General features: G+C 41.3%; 1 protein-coding gene across 2 annotated transcripts in view; it reads right to left on the bottom strand.

Annotated features, from left to right (window-relative positions):
• Positions 1 to 20,182, bottom strand: part of LOC121281810 (S-adenosylhomocysteine hydrolase-like protein 1) — a 105,990-nt gene that overhangs the window by 27,282 nt on the left and 58,526 nt on the right. For both annotated transcript variants that reach the window (XM_041194820.1, XM_041194822.1), the window contains exons 2-5: positions 15,896 to 16,007; positions 13,738 to 13,881; positions 9,603 to 9,703; positions 5,666 to 5,768 (exon numbers count right to left, since the gene is read on the bottom strand). In XM_041194820.1, the coding sequence (XP_041050754.1) occupies positions 5,666 to 5,768; positions 9,603 to 9,703; positions 13,738 to 13,881; positions 15,896 to 16,007 (460 nt within the window). The remainder of the gene's footprint in view (positions 1 to 5,665; positions 5,769 to 9,602; positions 9,704 to 13,737; positions 13,882 to 15,895; positions 16,008 to 20,182) is intronic.

Genomic DNA, 20,182 nt, shown 5'->3' with positions numbered 1-20,182 from the left:
ATTCATCCATAGTCTTAAACATGAATTAGCTGCCAGCTCTCACCAAAAGCATATGATAGTTGAATTCAAACTATTTCTCAGTGATTTGACTGTGAATACTTGAAACAGTACAAGTTTCTGACTGAGGCTGGTAGATGCATTGAAGTTACACTTTATCCCTGAAGGAACTGGACAAGAATGGTACGTGGTCAGGTCATTAAAGCAGGTGTGAAGGAGGACTGTGCGAATTCAGATTGCACAAAGCTACTTTCACATTGACCTTAAGAGGGTGCGGCAACCTCTGATATCTGTACGTATTGTGATAAACCCAAGGTAAGTCTGCCTGTCTCACCAAGGCTGGCTACTGGAAAGATCAGGGTCTCTTTTTTTTAAGGAAGTCCTCCCGCTCAATAGTCTTAGCAAACAGAGCAAAAATCCCAAATGGAAAAGGCAAAAGCAGCTTTGTTTTTCAGCAACCACAGCTGACTACCAAATCAGTATCAGTTTTCCTAAAAAAAAACTCAGATTACACTTTCTCAAAGGTTCATTTTTTTTTTAAAAAAGATATTTTCCTACTATTCTTGTGTGCCATTTCTTGATTACTTTCTAGTTAGCCTTATGAAGAATATTCAACTATTTTTTGGCGGGGTCTGGTAAGGGTGAACTGGGTTGTCTCAATATTTTAAGATGCTTTTATGCCAGAAGCAGTAAGCTGAACCAAATGCTCTGAGTTCACTACAGACATGAGAACTATTTGCATTGCATTAAGGGACCTGCAGTTTGCATCAAGGAGCCTCGGTTGCTGCAGATTTCATTTTCATGGTCCAACTGCAACAGCTCAGTGATCTGACATGGTGTTTGCACAGCACCTTAAGCATGGCAGCTAAAGTGTACACATAAATCCGCCATTAGTGTGGCTAGAATCCCACCGCTGAATCCAAGCCTTGGGTTGCAACTGTGTTTCTGACCTTCGTATATCAGTGCTGGAGATATCAATTGGCTTTTACCTCAGGTGTTTGGGCACCCTTGCTGAAGCGTGTTGGTGTAAGCCACATACCAACTGTAGTTAGAGAATATATTTTCATTACAATTGATAGCAATTGTGGGCCAAGGTTCATACAGCTCATGGGGGTGTTACTACAAGATTCTATAACCTCAAGTCACATTAACTTATTTTTTGAATATGGCTGAAAAAAAGACTTTTTTTGTTGAAGCACTCATCAGGGCAATTCGCAACAAAATGCAAATGTCAGGGGAAACAACAAATTCATACTGTATCTATATGTGAAGAGGGTGCTGATTGGTTGGCATGCGGACTCTGATTGTTAGAGGCATTGCCATGGAGAATTACTCCATTGCTGGTGGCAGACAGTTAACTGCCAAGCATTGTTTGAAATTTAAACCAGGACTCTAATTAGTCAAGACATGGGAACGAACCAGCGAATTTCCTTTTCTTATTCGTTCATGGGATGTGGGCGTTTATTGCCCATCCCTAATTGCTCTTGCTGTGAGAGCATTTTAAGAGTCAACCACATTACTGTGGCCTGGAGTCACATGTAGGCCAAGCCAGGTAAGGACAGCAGAATACAGAGGGAGATTAGTAATCCAGAGACCCAGGGTAATGCTCTGGGGACCCAGGTTCAAATCCCGCCACAGCAGATGGTGGAATTTGAGTTCAATAAAAATCTGGAATTAAAAGTCTAATGATGACCATGAAACCATTGTCGATTGTTGTAAAAACCCATCTTTAGGGAAGGAAATCTGCAGTCCTTACCTGGATTTCAACCTATTTCAACATCAAGCTCGCGTGGTGATAAGGCCAATCTTATAGCATGTGGAACTGTAAGAATCCCAACGCACACACTGGCTTCTTGCATGTCTTAATGGGCTCCATCCTGAGCTCAAATTCACCTTTGAAGTGGAACAGTCAGATGAACTCCCTTTCCTTGATGTACTAGTTGAGAAATCTGCCAGCGGGTTCGCTACCACGGTCTGCCGCAAGCCTACCTTCACTGGTCAATACACGCCGTTGGGATTCTTAGTTCTACAAGCTATAAGATTGGCCTTTTCAACAACCTTATAAATAGGGCCCAGGCCATTTGCTCACCATGTAAGCTGAAATAGGGTGCATCAAAGATATCCTGTGGGATAATGGCTACCCTGATCAGATCATTTTGCACTGTATATCATGCACACGCTGTCACTTTCGGCCCTGAAAAGTGCTCACTCTACCTAAGATTATCTTGGAACAGCAAGGTATCTCAAAAATTTGAGGAATAGGTGAAGCTAACTGTTTCACGCTGTTTCTATGCAGTAGTAACACAAGTTGTACTCCCCACTGACAGGGTGCTGTCAAGCCAAAAAGATGTTCTGCTTATCACACAAATGAGTAATGTGGTGTATGAATTTCAGTGCCAGTGTGATGCCAGGTATGTAGGCTGTACGTCCCAAAGACTGGCGGATTGTATCAAATAGCATGTCCCTTCCGCTGTTAGCAATGGGCAAGGTGCAGACTGTATCCAACCAGCCCGTGCTTGCAAAACTCAAAACACATTGTCCAATATTAGATGTGATTCAATGATTGAACAACATTTGCTAAATAATCTTCAGTGTGCTAAGAATTACACTGATAATCAGTTTAAGATAGTCAGCTGGACTCGCAGTGTGGCAAAGCTACATATATTAATATACAGGGTCATTCTTTGCAAACAGAAAGAACATGGACACACGTTACGCCTGTTTCAGCTAAACAAAATAAGTGACAGCCATTCACTGCTTCATTCCCCAGGGCAATGTCTTGACCAGAGTCAAGCTGTCTGGTTTGAAATTCAAACAATGCTTGGCAGTTAACTGTCAGTCACCATCAACTGGTGCATTATCCATGGCAACACCTCTACCAGGTCTACTTGCCAACCAATCAGCACTCTCTCCTCATACAGTATAAAATTTGTTGTTTCCCCTGACATTGGTATTTTCTTACAAATTGTCCTGATGAATGCAAGATAAAAGCTTTGACAAAAAATGTCTCTTTTTTTTCAGCAATACTCAAGTTCTGTACTACCAAATGACCAATTTATTTTTTCTTCTCCTCACCCATACTCTGAAGCATTTCCCTGCATCCCCACTTTGGTGGGAATTGGGGGTAGAGTGTTGGTAGGGTGGAAGAAGGAGAAAGCAAAGAGAATGGACATGGACAAGTTAAAGAATCTAAAAGCAGTGGGGAGCTAAAATGAGTAGGCACAGTCATTAGCTCAGTGCATATTTTTCAGTTCAATTCTACATGTTAATTCAGTTCCTACGCAGCAGTAACAATATAGATTTACAAAGCACTTTTAATATAGTAAAATGCCCCTTGGCATTTCATAGAGGTGTTATCAAACAAAATTTGTCACCAAGCCACACAAGGAGGCAAAAGGGCAGATGACTTTGTCAAAGAGGTATGCTTTAAGGATCATCTTAGAGGAGGAAAAAGAGGTGCAGAGGTTTAGGGAGATAATTTCAAAGTTTAGGGCCAGATAGCTCAAGGCCCAGCCACCAACAGCGAAGTAATTAAAATCGCGGATGGTCAAGAGGCCAGATTAGGAGGAGTGCTGACATCTTAGGGGGTTGTATAGCTAGGGGAGATTAGAGATAGGGAGGGGTGAGGCCATGGAGGAATTTAAAACAAGAATGGAAATTTTAAAATCGAGGCATTGCAGGAGCAGGTGTCAATTGAAGTCAGCGAGCACACGGGCGATAGGTGAAGGGACTTGGTGCAAGTTGGGACACTTGCAGCAGAATTTTGGATAACCTCAAGTTTACAGAAGAATAAAAGCTTTTATTTTGACAGAGTATTGGTAAAATTAGCACAGGCAGCAGATTGTTTCACTGCCCTAAAACGTAGGCTTATAGTGACGTACTTTGAAGTGGATATTGATGGGAGTGGGAGAATGGAGGGAGGATAAGGAGGAGAAAAGATATTTCAGGGATTAAATTAAGATGTTGTTACTTTCTACATTACTCAAAGCTGGTTCATGCAGTCCCTTTAGTTACTTGGGTCAATATCTATTACCATTAAAACAATGACTAGGGGGTTGGAGGTATTCTATCCTACACAAACGCAAATAAAGATTTTTTTCATATATACACAAATCTTTTATTTATGAGCAATAGGTCATTACCTAGTTCAAGAACATCAGTGGGACAGACAGGGCAGGACAATACATAGGCTTTCTACAATCTTTGCACAAGTGCCCCAGAGCAAAAATTAAATTAAAAAGCATGGAAAAGCAAATATTGCAGCAACTTTAAACATATGTTTTGTGCAACTGCAAACTCTCTCACAGCAACTTGAAATACTACAATCCTAAACCTCACCTTTCACTTTTACTGCTCAATTTGCTAAGCAAGAGGAACCCGGTGAGCAGTCAGCTGTCACCAAATCCACAATGATAAAAGCTTTACATACTTAACTCTGCCTCTGTGCAACTGCCTACCAACATCTTCGTTTCTACAGTCCATTGTGAATGTTCTGCTTTGAAGTCTAATAACTACTTGCTGCTTAATCGACAAATCTGCATGATCTTAGATGTGATAATTCCACCAGTGCAGGGTTGGTTAGTTCAGTTGGTTAGATGGCTAACTTGTGGTTCAGAATAACACCAACTGTGTGGGATTGATTCCAGTCCCGGGTGAGGTAGACTTGGATCTGCCTCCTTACGCTGCTCCTGACAGTGGAAGGCAATGGCAAACCAACACTGAGGAAAACAGCTAAGGATGAAGCATCAGCAGACAATGAATCAAGGACCTACCTTCATACAGAGCACTCATGGAACAGAGCTCCAGGATATTTGGGTGTAATTGGGGGAGCCTAGCTTTTGATATCTTGCCAGCTTTCAGTTAAACTCCCCAGATTTAGAGAAACCGGACCATGCCTTGTTCTATTTCAGATAGGTTACCAAGGATAGAACCGGAACCTAATCTTTTACACACTTATAAGTTTATATTTATAGAGATACACATTACAAACATTCACCTCCTCAACCAACAACCACTTTTATCGGTCTGCTCCTATATATAGGAGCACAAGTGAACCCCAGTTATTGCCCACCACCTGAATATAATTAAACACTCAATCAAAACACAATTAACATGCCCTTCATATTGGGCAAGCAGAAACTCTGAAGATTGCTTACTCTCAAAACTGGAAAGTTACTGATACTGGGTTTACAGATGTGTTGGATACATTAAAAAAAAGAATCGCTCCATTGGTGGTTCAGCAGGATTATCCTTTTAGTAGCTAAACCACACAAACCAAGATAGCAGTTTCAAACCCCGGTATGTTCCATGTTCACTGATGTGACAGTCCAGGTGTTGGAAATAGTCTCAGACCTCCTGATTAGGTAGAAAATTATCCCAATCTAATAATCCCTATTGTACGTGTATGTGGGAATACTGTTGGAAGACAGGATTCAGATGTGGTGAGAACTTCCCCCTGAATAGTCCAGCACAATACATTATGAAGAGTCACATGAATAATGGGCAATCAGCACCCAGCCATCTCAGTAATGCCTTCAGAGAAAAGGGAGAGCAGAAAACTGACAAGTTGCCTTTCGCCTGCAGTCTAATGAGACAAATGGCAGGCTGACATCAAAGGAACAGAAACATGGATGTGTGAACTTACTATGTAAATAAAATATGAACATACCAGCCTCAGCAAGAGCAGCTGCAACTTCATTCTGTGTGGAGTAAATATTACAGGCTGCCCAGCGACACTGCGCTCCAAGAGCACCCAGAGTCTCTATGAGGACCTGCAGCAAGCACACAAGGAGGAAGAATTTAACGCATTTATAATGCCACACAAACTGTTTTTATTCTGGTTTTATAATAGGGTGACTTACAAAATCCAGTCAGTTTAATTACAAATTAATGTTGGCCAGACAGGAGATCCACTCAGAGCCAGGGTTTCCCACTAAACTCAGCATAAACGCATCAACATCACTCCTTACATTTCAAAGTAAATGGAGAGTTAGGCTGAGCCGTTCTGGGCAGTGTACTGGAGTAAAGATATTTATTAGGCAGCCCTTAAAAAACTGCAACTCTCACACAGGTGCCACATGGTGCCTCACAACCAAAGATATTAACTTTTCCATACAGCTATAGGATCCAGTCAATTATGTTTTAAGATGCACTAACACAACTGAATGAGACATTTTGAGCCCCTTTTATGGTATTTTTGCCCACTCAGCCTATTGTACCTGTTCCTTTCACATCTTGTACGTAGATATCTTACCAAGAATTCATCTCCTGATGGAAGTGATTAACCGCTAAACTGTGAAATTTCTTCCTGACTGAAAATAACCCGTCAAAACTTTGCAACACCAAATAATATCACAACCTATATGGTTCATGCTTCAGGAAATATCTTTTCAACACACCCCATTTCTACAGTATCAATAGCAAAGGGACTTATATTCTGATCACCCACTTTTCTACTGTCTTATAACCTGCAAATAGAGTCTTAACTTGGCAATTGGTCTCCTTCGAACGAAAAATTAATCAACTTTGCATTAGTTGCTTTTGAGTAGAGTTCTACTCAACTGTTCTCATCTTGTTTTGAAGGTAATTTATTAAAGACTCATGCGCTCTCACTCTGTGATCATAGTTGAAATTAAATATCCTGCTCACTATCTGTATCCCTAAATGAGAAAAGTTCCAGGTCAATTCTATCTACCGGTCAGTTAATGAATTCAGTCAGGGAAGTGGTGAAGGCATTGCAGTGGCTTTGCGGCTTCTAAGTTAAGAAAGAGGAAAAGGACAGCAAGGCTTCCCACTGTAGTTCATCATTTGCTGACATCAGCCAGAAATGCACTTCAGGCAAGAGAGTCTCATGAATTTTTTTTTTTACAAACAGCAAGCTAGAAGGCACCACCACCAAATGTCCTCTACTAGACTCACACAATGATATAGAGATAAAAATCCTGGAATAAGTTTTTTTTATTTTTCAATTTACTCTACCATGCAAATTAAAGTCATCAAGCCCTCCCGTGGTACAACTCTACTGGTGCCTTGCTCAAGTGTTATTCATACATGTGAACCCAGGAGCTGACTGTTGGCAGTCTATTTGACTGTCTGATCATGTCTTCAGCCAGTGTTCAACCATGCATTCTTCAGCACAGGTTAACTGGCTACTGGTCAGGAATAGAATTCTGGTCATTAAATTCTCCTGGTTTTTCAAAATTCAATTGGCATGTGCATGTCGATGGCAAAGGCAGTATTTATTGCCTACCCCAGGTGCCCTCTAAATGCCCTCTTTAACCAACACAGTCCATGTGGTGAAAGTGCTTCCACAATGTCTTTTAGGGCCTTTAGCTAGTACAAATTCCAGTCATGGGGTGCAGTTAATGAACAGAGCGGATGTTTAAACCAGTGGCTGAAATGCTGAGGAAGCTTTGTCCTCGATAGTGTTGAGCTTCTTGAGTGCTGTCCAAGCTGCACCCATCCAGGTAACTCATGGGCAGGATTTTAAATGGCCAGCTCGCCGAGGGGGGAACTCCCGACATCACCGCGCCCCATGTAAATTTTCAGAAAGGCGGGAGCGCAGCGAAATCAGCTGCGCACCTGCCGACCTGTCAATGGCCTATTGAGGCCATTGACAAGAGTCAATTATGTAATTAAAGGACCTGCCCATCCAACCTTAAGGCTGGCGGGCAGGCCAGGAGCCCTGGCGGGAATTAGAAAAAACATGAAACCTCATCCACTGGCGGGATGTGGTTTCATGTAGGGTTTTAAAAATTTTAATAAAGTTTTTGTGAAAATTATGCACATGTCCCAACTCATGTGACATTGTCACACGGGGGGAGGTGTTAGGGAAATTTTATTTTTCTATTTTTAGGTTTTTGACATTTACAACTGATCTCCCTGAGGCAGCACTTAGCCTCAGGGAGGTGAATGCGCTCTTTTGAGCGCATGTGCAAAAGAGCGTGCTCTCAGTTTTAGGATTCCCCCCCCCAACCCCCGTCCTCGGCCCGGACAGAGAGCGCATAGCGCTTGTGTGAGGACGTCATGCTGGGCGGGCCTTCATTGGTATGCCCACGTAAAATGGCGCCGCACTGCTGATTGGGGATGCTGATTGGAAGCGCACCTGTGTGCGCCCGCCATTCAATTCCCCCTCCCCAATGGGGAGAAAATTCAGCCCCATGAGTTGTGCCAAGGAGGTGGTAGAGGGGCTTCGGAGAGCCAAGTACTGATTCAATCACCACAGAATTCACAGCTCTGATCTGTTCTATTAGCGATAGCATGTATGCAGCTAGCCCATTTCATTTTCTGTCAATGATGATCCCCAAGTTTTATGAATTAAATTTATTTTGTTTTATATATTCATTTATGGGATGTGAGCATCGCTGGCTAGGCCAGAATTTATTGCCCATCCCTAATTACCTTGAGAAGGTAGTGGTGAGCTGCATTTTTGAACCGTTGCAGTCCATGTGGCGTAGATACACCCACAGTGCTGTTAGAGAGTTCCAGGATTTTGACCCTGTGACAATGAAGGAATGCCGATATACTTCCAAGTCAGGGTGGTGAGTATCTTGGAGGGAAACTTCCAGACGGTGGTATTCCCACATACCTGCTGCCCTTGTCTAGATGGTAGTAGTCGTGGGCTTGGAAAGTGCTGTCGAAGGAGCCTTGGTGAGTTTCTGCAATGCATCTTGTAGATGGTACACACTTGCTGCCACTATGAGTCGATGGTGAAGCAAGTGAATGTTTGTGGAAGGGGTGCCAATCAAGTGGGCTGCTTTGTCCTGGATGGTGTCAAACTTCTCGAGTGTTATGGGAGCTGCACTCATCGAGGCAACTGGAGAGGATTCCATCACACACCTGAATTGTGCCTTGCAGATGACAAACAGGGTTTGGGGAGTAAGGAGGTGAGTTACTCATCACAAGAATCCTAGCCTCTGACCTGCTGTTGTAGCCACAATATTTATATGGCTAGTCTAGTTCAGTTTCTGGTCAATGGTAACCCCCAGGGTGTTGATACTGGGGGATTGAGTGATGGTAATGCCATTGAATGTCAAGGGGTGATGTTTAGATTCTCTCTTGTTGGAGACAGTCATTGCCCGGCACTTGTGTGGTGCAAATGTTACTTGCCACTTGTCAGCCCAACCCTGGATATTTTCCAGGTCTTGCTGCATTTGGGCGTGGACTGCTTCAGTATCCGAGTCATGACAAATGGTGCTGAACACTGGGGGTGTTCGCTGATGATTGCACACTTCTGACCTTATGAAGGAAGGTCATTGATGAAGCAGCTGAAGATGGTTGGGCCAAGGGCAGTGATGCCGTGAAACTGAGATGATTGACCTCCAGCAACCACAACCATCTTCCTTTGTGCTAGGTCTGACTCCAACCAGCGGAGAGTTTTCTCTCCCGATTCCCACTGACTAGGGCTAGTTTTGCTAGGGCTCCTTGCTACACTCGGTCAAATGCTGCCTCGCTGTCAAGGGCAATCGCTCTCACCTCACCACTAAGCAATGACTTTCTGTACCAGGCAACCTGAGAAGCCTAGAAACAAGTTTAAGATGTCTTTTTGCAATCTGACCATTTTAATTCACTGACAGCTACCCAAACTTACTGTACCAGTTGCTTACCGCAGTTTGGGCTGTGATGTGGGTACAGCCCACGATTTTGGCTCCAGCTAGTGGTTTTTCACCCTGTGCTCGTTTTCGAAGAGCAACAAGAGCTGACATTTCTAGAAGAAATAATTAACAAGGTGAAACAACAGATTATGAATCAATGCAACTACTTTCAGTTCAAAGAAGATAATTTGCTAAGCACACAGTTTATTTAATCAGATATAATCGCCACGGCCCAATGCATTGGTGGACTAGAGCACTGTTAAAATGTGAGATCCAGAATCATTTTCAGTCAAGAACCCAGGAGAGCAACAAAAACTGAAGTAAGCAAGCTGACCTGCAGAACCACCAAAATGGGAGGAAGTTTTTTCCCCCCCTCCCAGAGGTGAGGAGGTAGAAAAAGGAAAAGGAACCTCAACCAATAAGTCCCACAATGTCTCATTACTTTTAATGTTCACTGCATTTTAATTCAACTATCAACTATTGTTATTTAATGTTAAGTTGAGGGTTCCCACTTCTCTGATTTAAGATAGGACAGTCCAGCTTTTAAGTGGATTGTCTGCATGTCGCCTAAGTGTAAATTGCAGACCAGAAATCTAATGTTTAAAAAGCAAACTCTGCTTCCCTTGCCTTACTTTAGTGCCTTATAGTTATTAATGTTTACAATTAATTTCTCAGCACAGTAGAGAAAACATGCGAGTCTGGCTGTTCTTAACCTTGCCCTGTCTCTATTTTGCTCAACTTATTTTGGACTTCGAAGAAATCAAAAGAATCTTTCATTGACATAGTGTCTTTTATATCGTCAGAATGTCCCAAAGTTCTTCACAACCAATTAATGTCTTTTGAAGGGTAGCCTCTGTAGATACATAGAAAAACACAGCAGCCAAATTGTTCAACAAGTTCTAACAGTTAGCTATTGAGATAAATGACCAGGTAATCTACCTTGGTAGTGTTGTTGCATATCTAGCCAAGACACGAGAACCACCTTCTTTTCTTCAAACGGTACTACAGGGCAGGATTCTACGTCCCGCGACAGGTGTGTGCCTGACCCAATCGGGTGTAAAATACTCTGCGAGGGCATCATCGTGCACTCACGCGATATTTCGGTTGGCAGCCACACACGCAAGAATCAGCAGCACGCCCACCAACAATTAAGAAGCCTATTGGGGCTCTTAATGAATTAATTTAAACATATTTTTCGTTGCCCGTCAAAACCTTACAGTTGGCAAGCGGGTGAATCAACCAGGCGACCTTTTGGTTTTTTAGCAAACCTCATCCACGGGCGGGATGAAGTTTCCACAGTTAAATAAAAAAAAAGTATAAACGTTTAGCCAGAATTTTTATTCTGTTCATCTAATTGTGAGTGAGTCCTATGTCAGGGCATTTTTTTCAGGTTTTAAAAATATTTATTTTTGAATTTAAAATTGTTCAGCTCCCTGCCTTCAGGGAGCTTTCAGTGCAGGTTCCATTAGTTGGCTAGCCAGTGTGAAATTGCAATTGGGGGCCTATTGCAGGCGGCAGACCATTTACCAGCCACTCCCAGGCCCACCCGACGACCCGAAAATCCTGCCCATAGAATACCTTATGTCCAATTGAACAACCAGAAAGAGCCTTATTTTTAAACTCTTATTCAAAAGACAGCGAGGTAATTCCTCCCAGATACTTTAGCACTGAGGAACCTCTTAGATGGCCAAGATGGCCAGTCTTCACCTGAAACACTGGTTTAGTCCTCATTTGGCACATCATGTCATCTCAGCACCCAGAGGATCATTAAGGGGCTGACTGTCACTTTAACTGACCACTAGTGTTCATTCAGGGGTCCGCATGGCCTTTTAGTGGTTAGCACCTGGCCACTCCGAACGAAGACCAGCCAATTGTGAGTAAATTAGTGATTGCAGAGGATTTTGAGTGCTACTTAAAAGGTAGATCACCTTTCACTGTTTACTTGCAGCAGGATATTTGAAAAGGACTCTGAAGCATATTGAGAGGCTTTCCAGGCACTTTATCAAGACTTCACCAACACTCTATCAACATTTATTCCAGAAATTCTCTAAAGACTTCATCTAAAATGTTTGAGCGCTGAGCTACATGGCCTTACTGGGCACCTCACATGAGTTACCAGGAGAAAGGGAGTGCTTGATCATTAGCATCTTTTTAGGGGTCCTCCTTAGCCTGCAGGAGGAATGGGAGAAGGACATGGAATAAGGCAGCTGCTACAGGAGAAGAGAAAGGAAAACAAGGTGGATTCCTCCCCGCCACCCTCTGTGGGTTCAGGACATCCTCTGCTCCTTTACCAGGTCCTCCAGCGCTGCATCCAGGAACCTGTGCATGCTCTCACTTGGTCCCAGGCCCATCCAGAAACATGTCACAGTGTCAGCCAGCACACTTCATTCACATCTTCATTGGAAGTGGGTGACATATACCACAGCACGAAAATTGTATCTTATCAGCACTTGAGTATACAACTTGAGGTTGTCTATATTAGCGTGTCTGGGTAGTTCAATTATGCTAATCAGCAATAAAGATCAAAACTGCAAGCTAAAACTAGACTTTCAAACAGGCATGTCTCATTCACTAAAATAACCCCAGCACCTCTGAAAATGCAGCACTCGCTCAGTATTGTACTGAAGTGTCAGCCTAGATTATGTGCGAGTTTTACCGTGTGGGTTGACCCCATGACCTTTAACTCAAAGGCAAGACCACTGTGAGCAACTTGCAGTAATTCATTCCCATAGATAACTGCTCAGTTAAACGAAGCAATGAAAAGTTGAATGAATTCTAACACCAAAACTCATTGCACTCATGAGATCCTGTGGGAAATGAACAACATTTTGAAACCTGAAATGATTAAGCCCTTTGAAGTCACGCAGAGACCAGCAAATGTGTTGATGTCTTTGATATGAAATACTGCTTGGATACAAAAGGCCACATTGTCATTGTACAAACAGTCCCAGATTCTGCAGTTTCAGCAGCGTACGAAGTTTTCTTAGGGCTAGCATTTATGAGAGCGTCCATACGTGTCCAAATGTGAAGTTAATTTTCAATTTATTTCATCTTCCTAAATTAGTAAATGAACCGTGATATTAAGCAAAGATTGACATTCACTTTGATGGAAACACACTGTTGTCCCTTTCTCAGGTCTAATTTCAAATACCTATTTGTGGGAGATTTTCATGGCCTGGGCTTTTCTATCTGAGGCCAACACGCCTGAAACAACTATGGAATATAGTAAAAAATAAAATTACGCCCAGGATTAAATGTCTTTTTAAGCATTAATACCTTTACCAACTTCACATAATTCTTCATAAACATCAATTAATTCTAGCAGAGAAACAGGCTAAAAATAGAGAAGGACATTTAGCATATTTTCTCCACAACCTTAAATTAATTAGCACTAATGGTGGTACTCTGCACAACTGTGGAGACTGAGTCACTAGAGAACATCGGTAAACTGCTAACACTCAAATTTTCAGTGAGATATTTGCTAACTAATATCTTTGTATTATTTCTCACCACTGACAGCACCTCTGACTTCAATGGAAGTGTTGCAATGTATGACACTCCAGGAGAATCAATAGCAACAGTTGTGCCATCACAATTAGTTGTGAACAATGGCAATACCAGCCCAAACAAGCCAATTAAAGATACTGTCATGAGATGGGCATGTTATAGGGTATCAGCCAGTCACCTTTTTCAGCACATCACCTGATTTCATTTGAGCCCTGAGCAACAACCATTCAAATTTATATGAATCAGTAACAAGGCAGAAGCTGTGGTCCAATCGGAATATTGATTTGGCTTTTACTGCAACAAGGCATTAAGAACATCAGGCAAAGTGCAAGATCAGAGGGGAATTACGAGTCGGGTTCAGCCCACTGGCTTTTATTACTTAACAGCATTAGTGCTTGGCATCTCACAAAGGTGGCAGAGTTTTTGAAAGAGCAAGAAGGGACAGAGTGTGCGAGAAAAAATAATACAAGTCTTCTGATCTTAAATGACACCTTCAAATTTCAATGAAACGTATCCAATGACTTATTATCAAAGGACTTCAAGAAACCTCCATAATCAGTTTACATTTTACATTCCAAGATAAGATTTCTAAAAAGATAAATCTACTGCTGCACCCACTATAATCTCTGCCCGAGCGTACCTTGCTCAGCAATTTCAATCTCCCTGCGACCAAATTCTGCCTGTTTGATGTTCTTTACACAGAAGTCACTACTGTTCTTCGAGTTGGTTTGCTGTTTGTCTCTTGGAGAGGTCTCATCATCAGAACTGTCTGTATAGGATGCAGCTAAAGAGAGAAAGGCAATGCACAAATGATAATGTCAGTGGGACACATGCAACAAACACAATGTAAATGGTTCAACAGCATGTGAATACAAAAAGCAGTATAAATAGGATATAAGGAGGCCATTATTGATTAACATACCATAATATTGCAGTGTAACACCTCAGGCAAATATTGTATATCAGAGAATTTACTCATGTTAAGGAAAACTGTGCTCCAAATAGAACCTTTCCTAATATTCTGACTAGCCCAAACTGTGCAAAGAATTCAGTTAGGTTAAACCCCCTGCCATTTTTGTTGGGGTGGGCAAGGATACAGAAAGGAGATATTTATAGTCGCCTCCCAAATAAATCATTACACCTATTCATTAAATACTGTGGCATCCTATCCTCCCTGTTGGAGGAATGCAACAGACACAGGGACACAAACGAGGAGAGTATGTGAAATCAACGTGTTTTCATACAGATCTCTCAATTTTTCTCATGAGAAAATTACTTGAAAATAAATCCCTGCTGGCAAGCAGCTCACTCCATAATTAGACTGAGTTGGACAACAGCAGGAAAGTACAAACCTAGTATTTTCCAAGGGGGTTGTCAATTTTGACCATGCCATCAGTGAGCCGCTAAGCACAACCACAAGATACCTTAACAGGGAAAATAGAAAGCAGGGATTGGTGGTGGTGGTGGGTTTGGTGGGGGGGGGGGGCATGTTTCCTGAATGATTGGGACAGCATATGGATAAACCAGAAGGCAGGAAACCTGGCCAGAGAATATTACATGACACCAAGGGAGGTGGAAACTTGGCTTTTATTGAAATGTTTCCTAAATTAGAGAAAAATATCTTACTCAAAGCCATAGACAGACACAGAATATATGCAGCATCTGCACAGTGCAATATGACAATGACACGACAATGTATAAAGGAAAAATTAAATATAGTTGGATTATCCAGCTCAAGTGGAGAGAAAGCAAGAGCGAGGGAGAGGAGAGAGAGAAAAGAGAAAAACAGAGAAAAAAAAAGTGAAAATGAGAAAAAGGAATCAAAGAAAGAACCAACAACAAAATGAAACCAGATCAGAATACTTATTACACCTGGTTTAGCAGGTGAGTGGGGAGCAAAAGAGAGAAAAAAGATTACTATTTCAATATTGGGTACTTTAATATACATGGAATGTCATACATCAATAACATACATTTATTGCCTTTCACAGTAAAATGATTCAGAACAGACTAGTAATTCACTATTTTTTGTAGTGATTGTTGTTACCCTGCTCAATAAATAGAAACTGTTTGCAGTCAGCAGAATGCCTCCATAGTGGAGGACCACCACAACAGAAGACAGTTTCACTGAAAAGCAAACTGCCAAACTGTAAAGTGACACAAGCGCAGTTGCTTTAAATTAAATTCAGCCGAGTATGAACTGCACTTTATTGGGTACAGTAATTTACAGCCTTGAGCTAGATGGCATGATATGAGCCAAAATTGAAATTTCATATGCAATCCAACATGTCCAATGCAACACCTGATGGTAGGACAAAATATTGCCTCAGGATTGTCTAACTTCTCCAATTCAGCCCCAGGTCCAGTACTCAAGTATTCAGAGTAATGAAAACCAATAAGGTTTTTCTGACCATAGTTTAAAGTCCCAAACCTTAAGGTCTTTTCCTTTATTTTCTGTTATAGAGATTTCCAAAATAACATATACAAGCATTATTTCCACTAAAACTGAACATTGAGAAAAAATTGGCAAGTCACAAGGTAGGTTTTTAATCCTAGAAAAGCTCAAGCAAGTGAACATGAAGAGGTTTTTTGAAAAAATGTAAGTATCCACACACACACAACTTTGCACATAAACTGTGTCCTCAAAAGTATTACCTAGAACATCACTCATTATGCAATTATAAACAGAAAGACCAGAGTACACAAATTAGGGGACAAAAAGAGGGAGGTGGGGAAGAAAATAATAAATCAAGAAGTTATTCAAGAAAGGTAAATAAAAGCACAGTTTGAGTTACTACCTGAGCTGTAGCTGTCTGTGGAAGACTGAGAAATTGAACGTGATAGAGACCTTCGACCAGTCTTGGTGGGGAATCTGCTAAACTCCTGCTTCTCATCTGCAAACTGGATTTGCTGCAAACAGAGAGCATCCATATAAACAGAAAAGAACTTAATTCATACACATATACCGAAGTTGGTAAGTGCAGTGTCGTGAATGGATAAGGAGAAAACTCACCTACCCTTCCTCAGCTTGCAATCTTAGTGAAACTGCACGGTAATACTGAATGTCAGTTTGCCACTCACCCAAATTAAAAAGGCAGAGAAAACAAAAGGGACACAATTGCCATGCACCTGGGAAATGGTATACCAAGCAGAAAGCGATCCGCTCTGGAACCCCCCCACTTTTGGCTCTAGATGTATCTTAGCGTCCAAGTACATAGAGGTGATGCACATGGAGGCCATAATAAAAAGATGGGAAAACACATTACCACAGACATCCCAACAAACTAAATCATACATTTTAAAAAAAAATACACATTGTATCAATCCTAATATTGATTGACTTTGATCTGTGTATAACATTTTCAAACCAACCTGGTAGACTTACCATTCTTTCCTGTTGAGTTGGTCTGGAGCAAACTCCAGTTTTTTTTCTACTTGTCTCATGTTTATGCAAATTTTGACAATTTCTAACAAGCCTACAACTGTGAACGTAGAGCTCCTGCTGCATGACTAAAAAGGTGCCAAACAATTGCGCAGCAGTCGTACCCACTCACTGACAACTCACTTGTCATTCCTGTTTTAACGCAGCCATTTCTTAATTCTTGTTTTTTTTACCCCTACATACTTCCAATGTTTTCCCAAAAAGTTCATTTCATTGTAATTCCATTTATTGTAATTCCCACTGTATGCAAGTGCAATGTGCAAAATTCTCACTCTACTGAGATCTGTCACCTTTTGAACCAGAAGTTTCCATCTGTCAATCTAATTGGGTTCAGTGGTCATTTTATGGTAATTACTCACTGCACTGCTAAAGAGATATGAATATTTCTCCATTTATCTTTAAAAAAGGTGTTATTCTGTGTTCACCCTTACTGCAAGCTGTACAAAATTTAAGTTAAGGTTGTTATGCCCCAGACCAGTCGTGATTTTGTTACTTGCCGTTTATAGAAACTCCCAGCTTAATCACAATTTGCAAGGATCGCAATTGTGTGGGTTCCAGAGTGCTCAAAATCCTAACAGCTATCGATAAAAGAAAAAACTTCTTTAACATTGGGCAACACCAAAAATGTGAGGTTTACATCAGTCAACACTTCATAGGATAACTTGAATAATTTACCCCAATTTGCTCAACAGTCAAAATGTACAAGTTAATAGTGCATCAATAACACAATATGCCCCCAATCAATAACACAACATAACTGTAACTGAGAAACAGTGAATTTAGTCAGTATATGGTTTGTAATGCATATTTAGTCATACATCTTAAAGAAATACAAGGTTCAAGCAGCAGGTTACTAGAGTATGTTCAAATCAACTCTGATGTTACACTAATAACAAATACAAAACAGTAGCAATTTGCCCTTTCAGTTCTTGTGCTGCATGCTATATCATGGGATTATTCATGACGTATTTAAATTACACTCATCTCTGAGGCACTGACTGGTGCTTTCTGTTTACAATTCCATATCTTTCTTGCCTGTTTGCACTGGATATTGAGCCATAGGACAAATGCTCAAAAACCATAGCCCATTTATAACACAAATCTCCTTACATGTTAACCTTGAGGTGGATACAACCAAATCAGAAGCCCTCTAAAGCATTGCCGAGTCATCTAAAGATTGGATTTCGATCCTGTTGGAAACATCACTAGCTCGGTTTTACCAGTAAAAGCACCTGTGATTACTTTTCCCAATGATGGACACTTAAAAGCGGGACAACATTTTGCATTTTCCTTCTTTTAAATGGTGCTAAAACTATTCACTGTTTCTCCAAGCTACATTATTTTCTTTAATGTTGCCTCTTCGGACACCTTGATGGGCAGCCAAGTGGAAACATAGGAACATGAATATGCCATTCAGCACTTCGAGCCTCATCCACCTTTCAATCAGGTCATTGCTGATGTGTATCTGAAGGCTATTTACCTACCTTTGCTCCTTATCTCTTGACACCCTCACATAACAAAAGTCTATTATCTGAGTCTTGAAAACTTCAATTCAAGACCTGTTCCCAGCTCACGTCTCCACCCAACTCATCCATTCCCAATACCAGCAGTAGTTGCTGCTAGATGCAAGAGCACTGCTAAGAAAACCACCTCGCTGATTTTCTCCTCCTCAGTATGGGAGGGCACCTGACTTTAATTAAGCACCTTCCCAAAATGCACAGGTTGAGGTCAAAAACTCACCACTTGGACATTAACCGTACTCCATCATGGTGCTGTGCAGGAACCTTGGGTTCTAATGCATTGAGCTCCTTGCCACTCTCAAGTTTAAAAAAATGCAATAATTTAAACATTTGTGCCTTACTGTCATTAATGCTTTTTCTCCCAGCACAATCTTATCCTGCATCATTCAAGGCAGCTTCTGATTCTAGATCTGTGCTACCCAAGTCTGCAAACGGCTCCACTACAGGATGCCAAGCGCTGATAGAAGAAACATGTTGTCAAAAATGCAAAACTTTAAAAAGATAGTTACACAAGCACACTACTGCGCAAGAGGTGTGCTAAATGTGGGGGTGCATACAATGGGCCTGGAAGCAATTATGCACCCATCAAATGAGTCATATTACCTTGGTTACCAATATTTTGCTAAGTGTATGGAGCTTTCACCCATTAGATCCAGATTCATATCATGAAGACAGACAAAAACAAAGAAAATTCAAAATATCACCACATTATTTTCTGCCATCCCAATTAAGCACCACTAATTTTGCACAAGCCTTTGGTGAGACATTAATTCATTGCACATTTCCTTTTGATATTTGCATTTTCTCCTTTTTCTGATGCAGTCATCTACAAAACATTGATTTTATTATGTACACATGTTCCCAAGGCCAGAACACGACCGCTACACGTGTGCAAAAACAAATTGGTGATCTTTGATTAACATGTTCCACCATCAATAGGAGGATGCGTGGTTCCTTCCTTATAGCAAAAAGTGGAAGCTCCACTGTACTTGCATTCTTGTAAACTGAAAAATAGTCTTCCTTTGGCAAGATTTTACTTTGGATTCTGGAAGACTGGTATTCATGACCTCCCAAACATGTACTCAAAAATCCAGCTTCCATATCATGGCAGTAGACTCATGGATCTGCGTGGTGTATTGGAGTTAGTAGCATAAATGCCTTTACCCATCAAGACAAGCAATCTCTTATTTCAGGAAATGGAAAGTCCATTCTACCTACCTTCATGTAAAATTAAGAACTATTTATTTTACATCATCAATTCCACATCCAAAAACATTGCAAATACAATGTGCAAAAGACCAATACTGTGAAATAACAAGATGCTATTAAGGTATATCACTGAGCAGCAGTAAGACCATAGAGCATAAGATATAGAAGCAGAAATTAGGTCATTCAGCCCATCGAGTCTGCTCCGCTATTCAATCATGGCTGATAAGTTTCTCAACCCCATTCTCCCGCCTTCTCCCTGTAACCTTTGATCCCCTTACTAATCAAGAACCTATCTATCTCAGTCTTAACTACACTCAATGACCTGGCCTCCACAGCCTTCTGTGGCAATGAATTCCATAGATTCACCACTCTCTGGCTAAAGAAGTTTCTCCTCACCTCTGTTCTGAAAAGTCTTTCCTTTACTCTGAGGCTGTGCCCTCGGGTCCTAGTCTCTCCTACTAATGGGAACATCTTCCCCACGTCCACTGTATCCAGGCCTTTCAGTTTACTGAAAGTTTCAATCATAACCCCCTTATCCTTCTAAACTCCATCAAGTATAGACCCAGAGTCCTCAAACGTTCTTCATATGTTAAGCCTTTCATTCCTGGGTTCATTCTCATGAACCTCCTCTGGACCCTCTCCAGGGCCAGCACATCCTTCCTGACATACGGGGCCCAAAATTGCTCACAATATTCTAAATGTGGTCAGACCAGAGTCTTATAAAAGCCTCAGCAGCATATCCCTGCTTTTATATTCTAGTCCTCCCGAAATAAATGCCAACATTGCATTTGCCTTCCTAACTACTGACTCAACCTGCAAGAGAACCTTAAGAGAATCCTAGACTAGGACTCCCAAGTCCCTTTGCACTCCAGATTTCTGAATTCTTTCCCTATTTAGAAAATAGTCTATGCCTC

This window comes from Carcharodon carcharias, chromosome 9 (assembly GCF_017639515.1).
Source record: "Carcharodon carcharias isolate sCarCar2 chromosome 9, sCarCar2.pri, whole genome shotgun sequence".
NCBI lineage: Eukaryota > Metazoa > Chordata > Chondrichthyes > Lamniformes > Lamnidae > Carcharodon > Carcharodon carcharias.
Note: the sequence above shows the minus strand (reverse complement) of the source record. Positions and strands in the feature narration are given on the sequence as shown.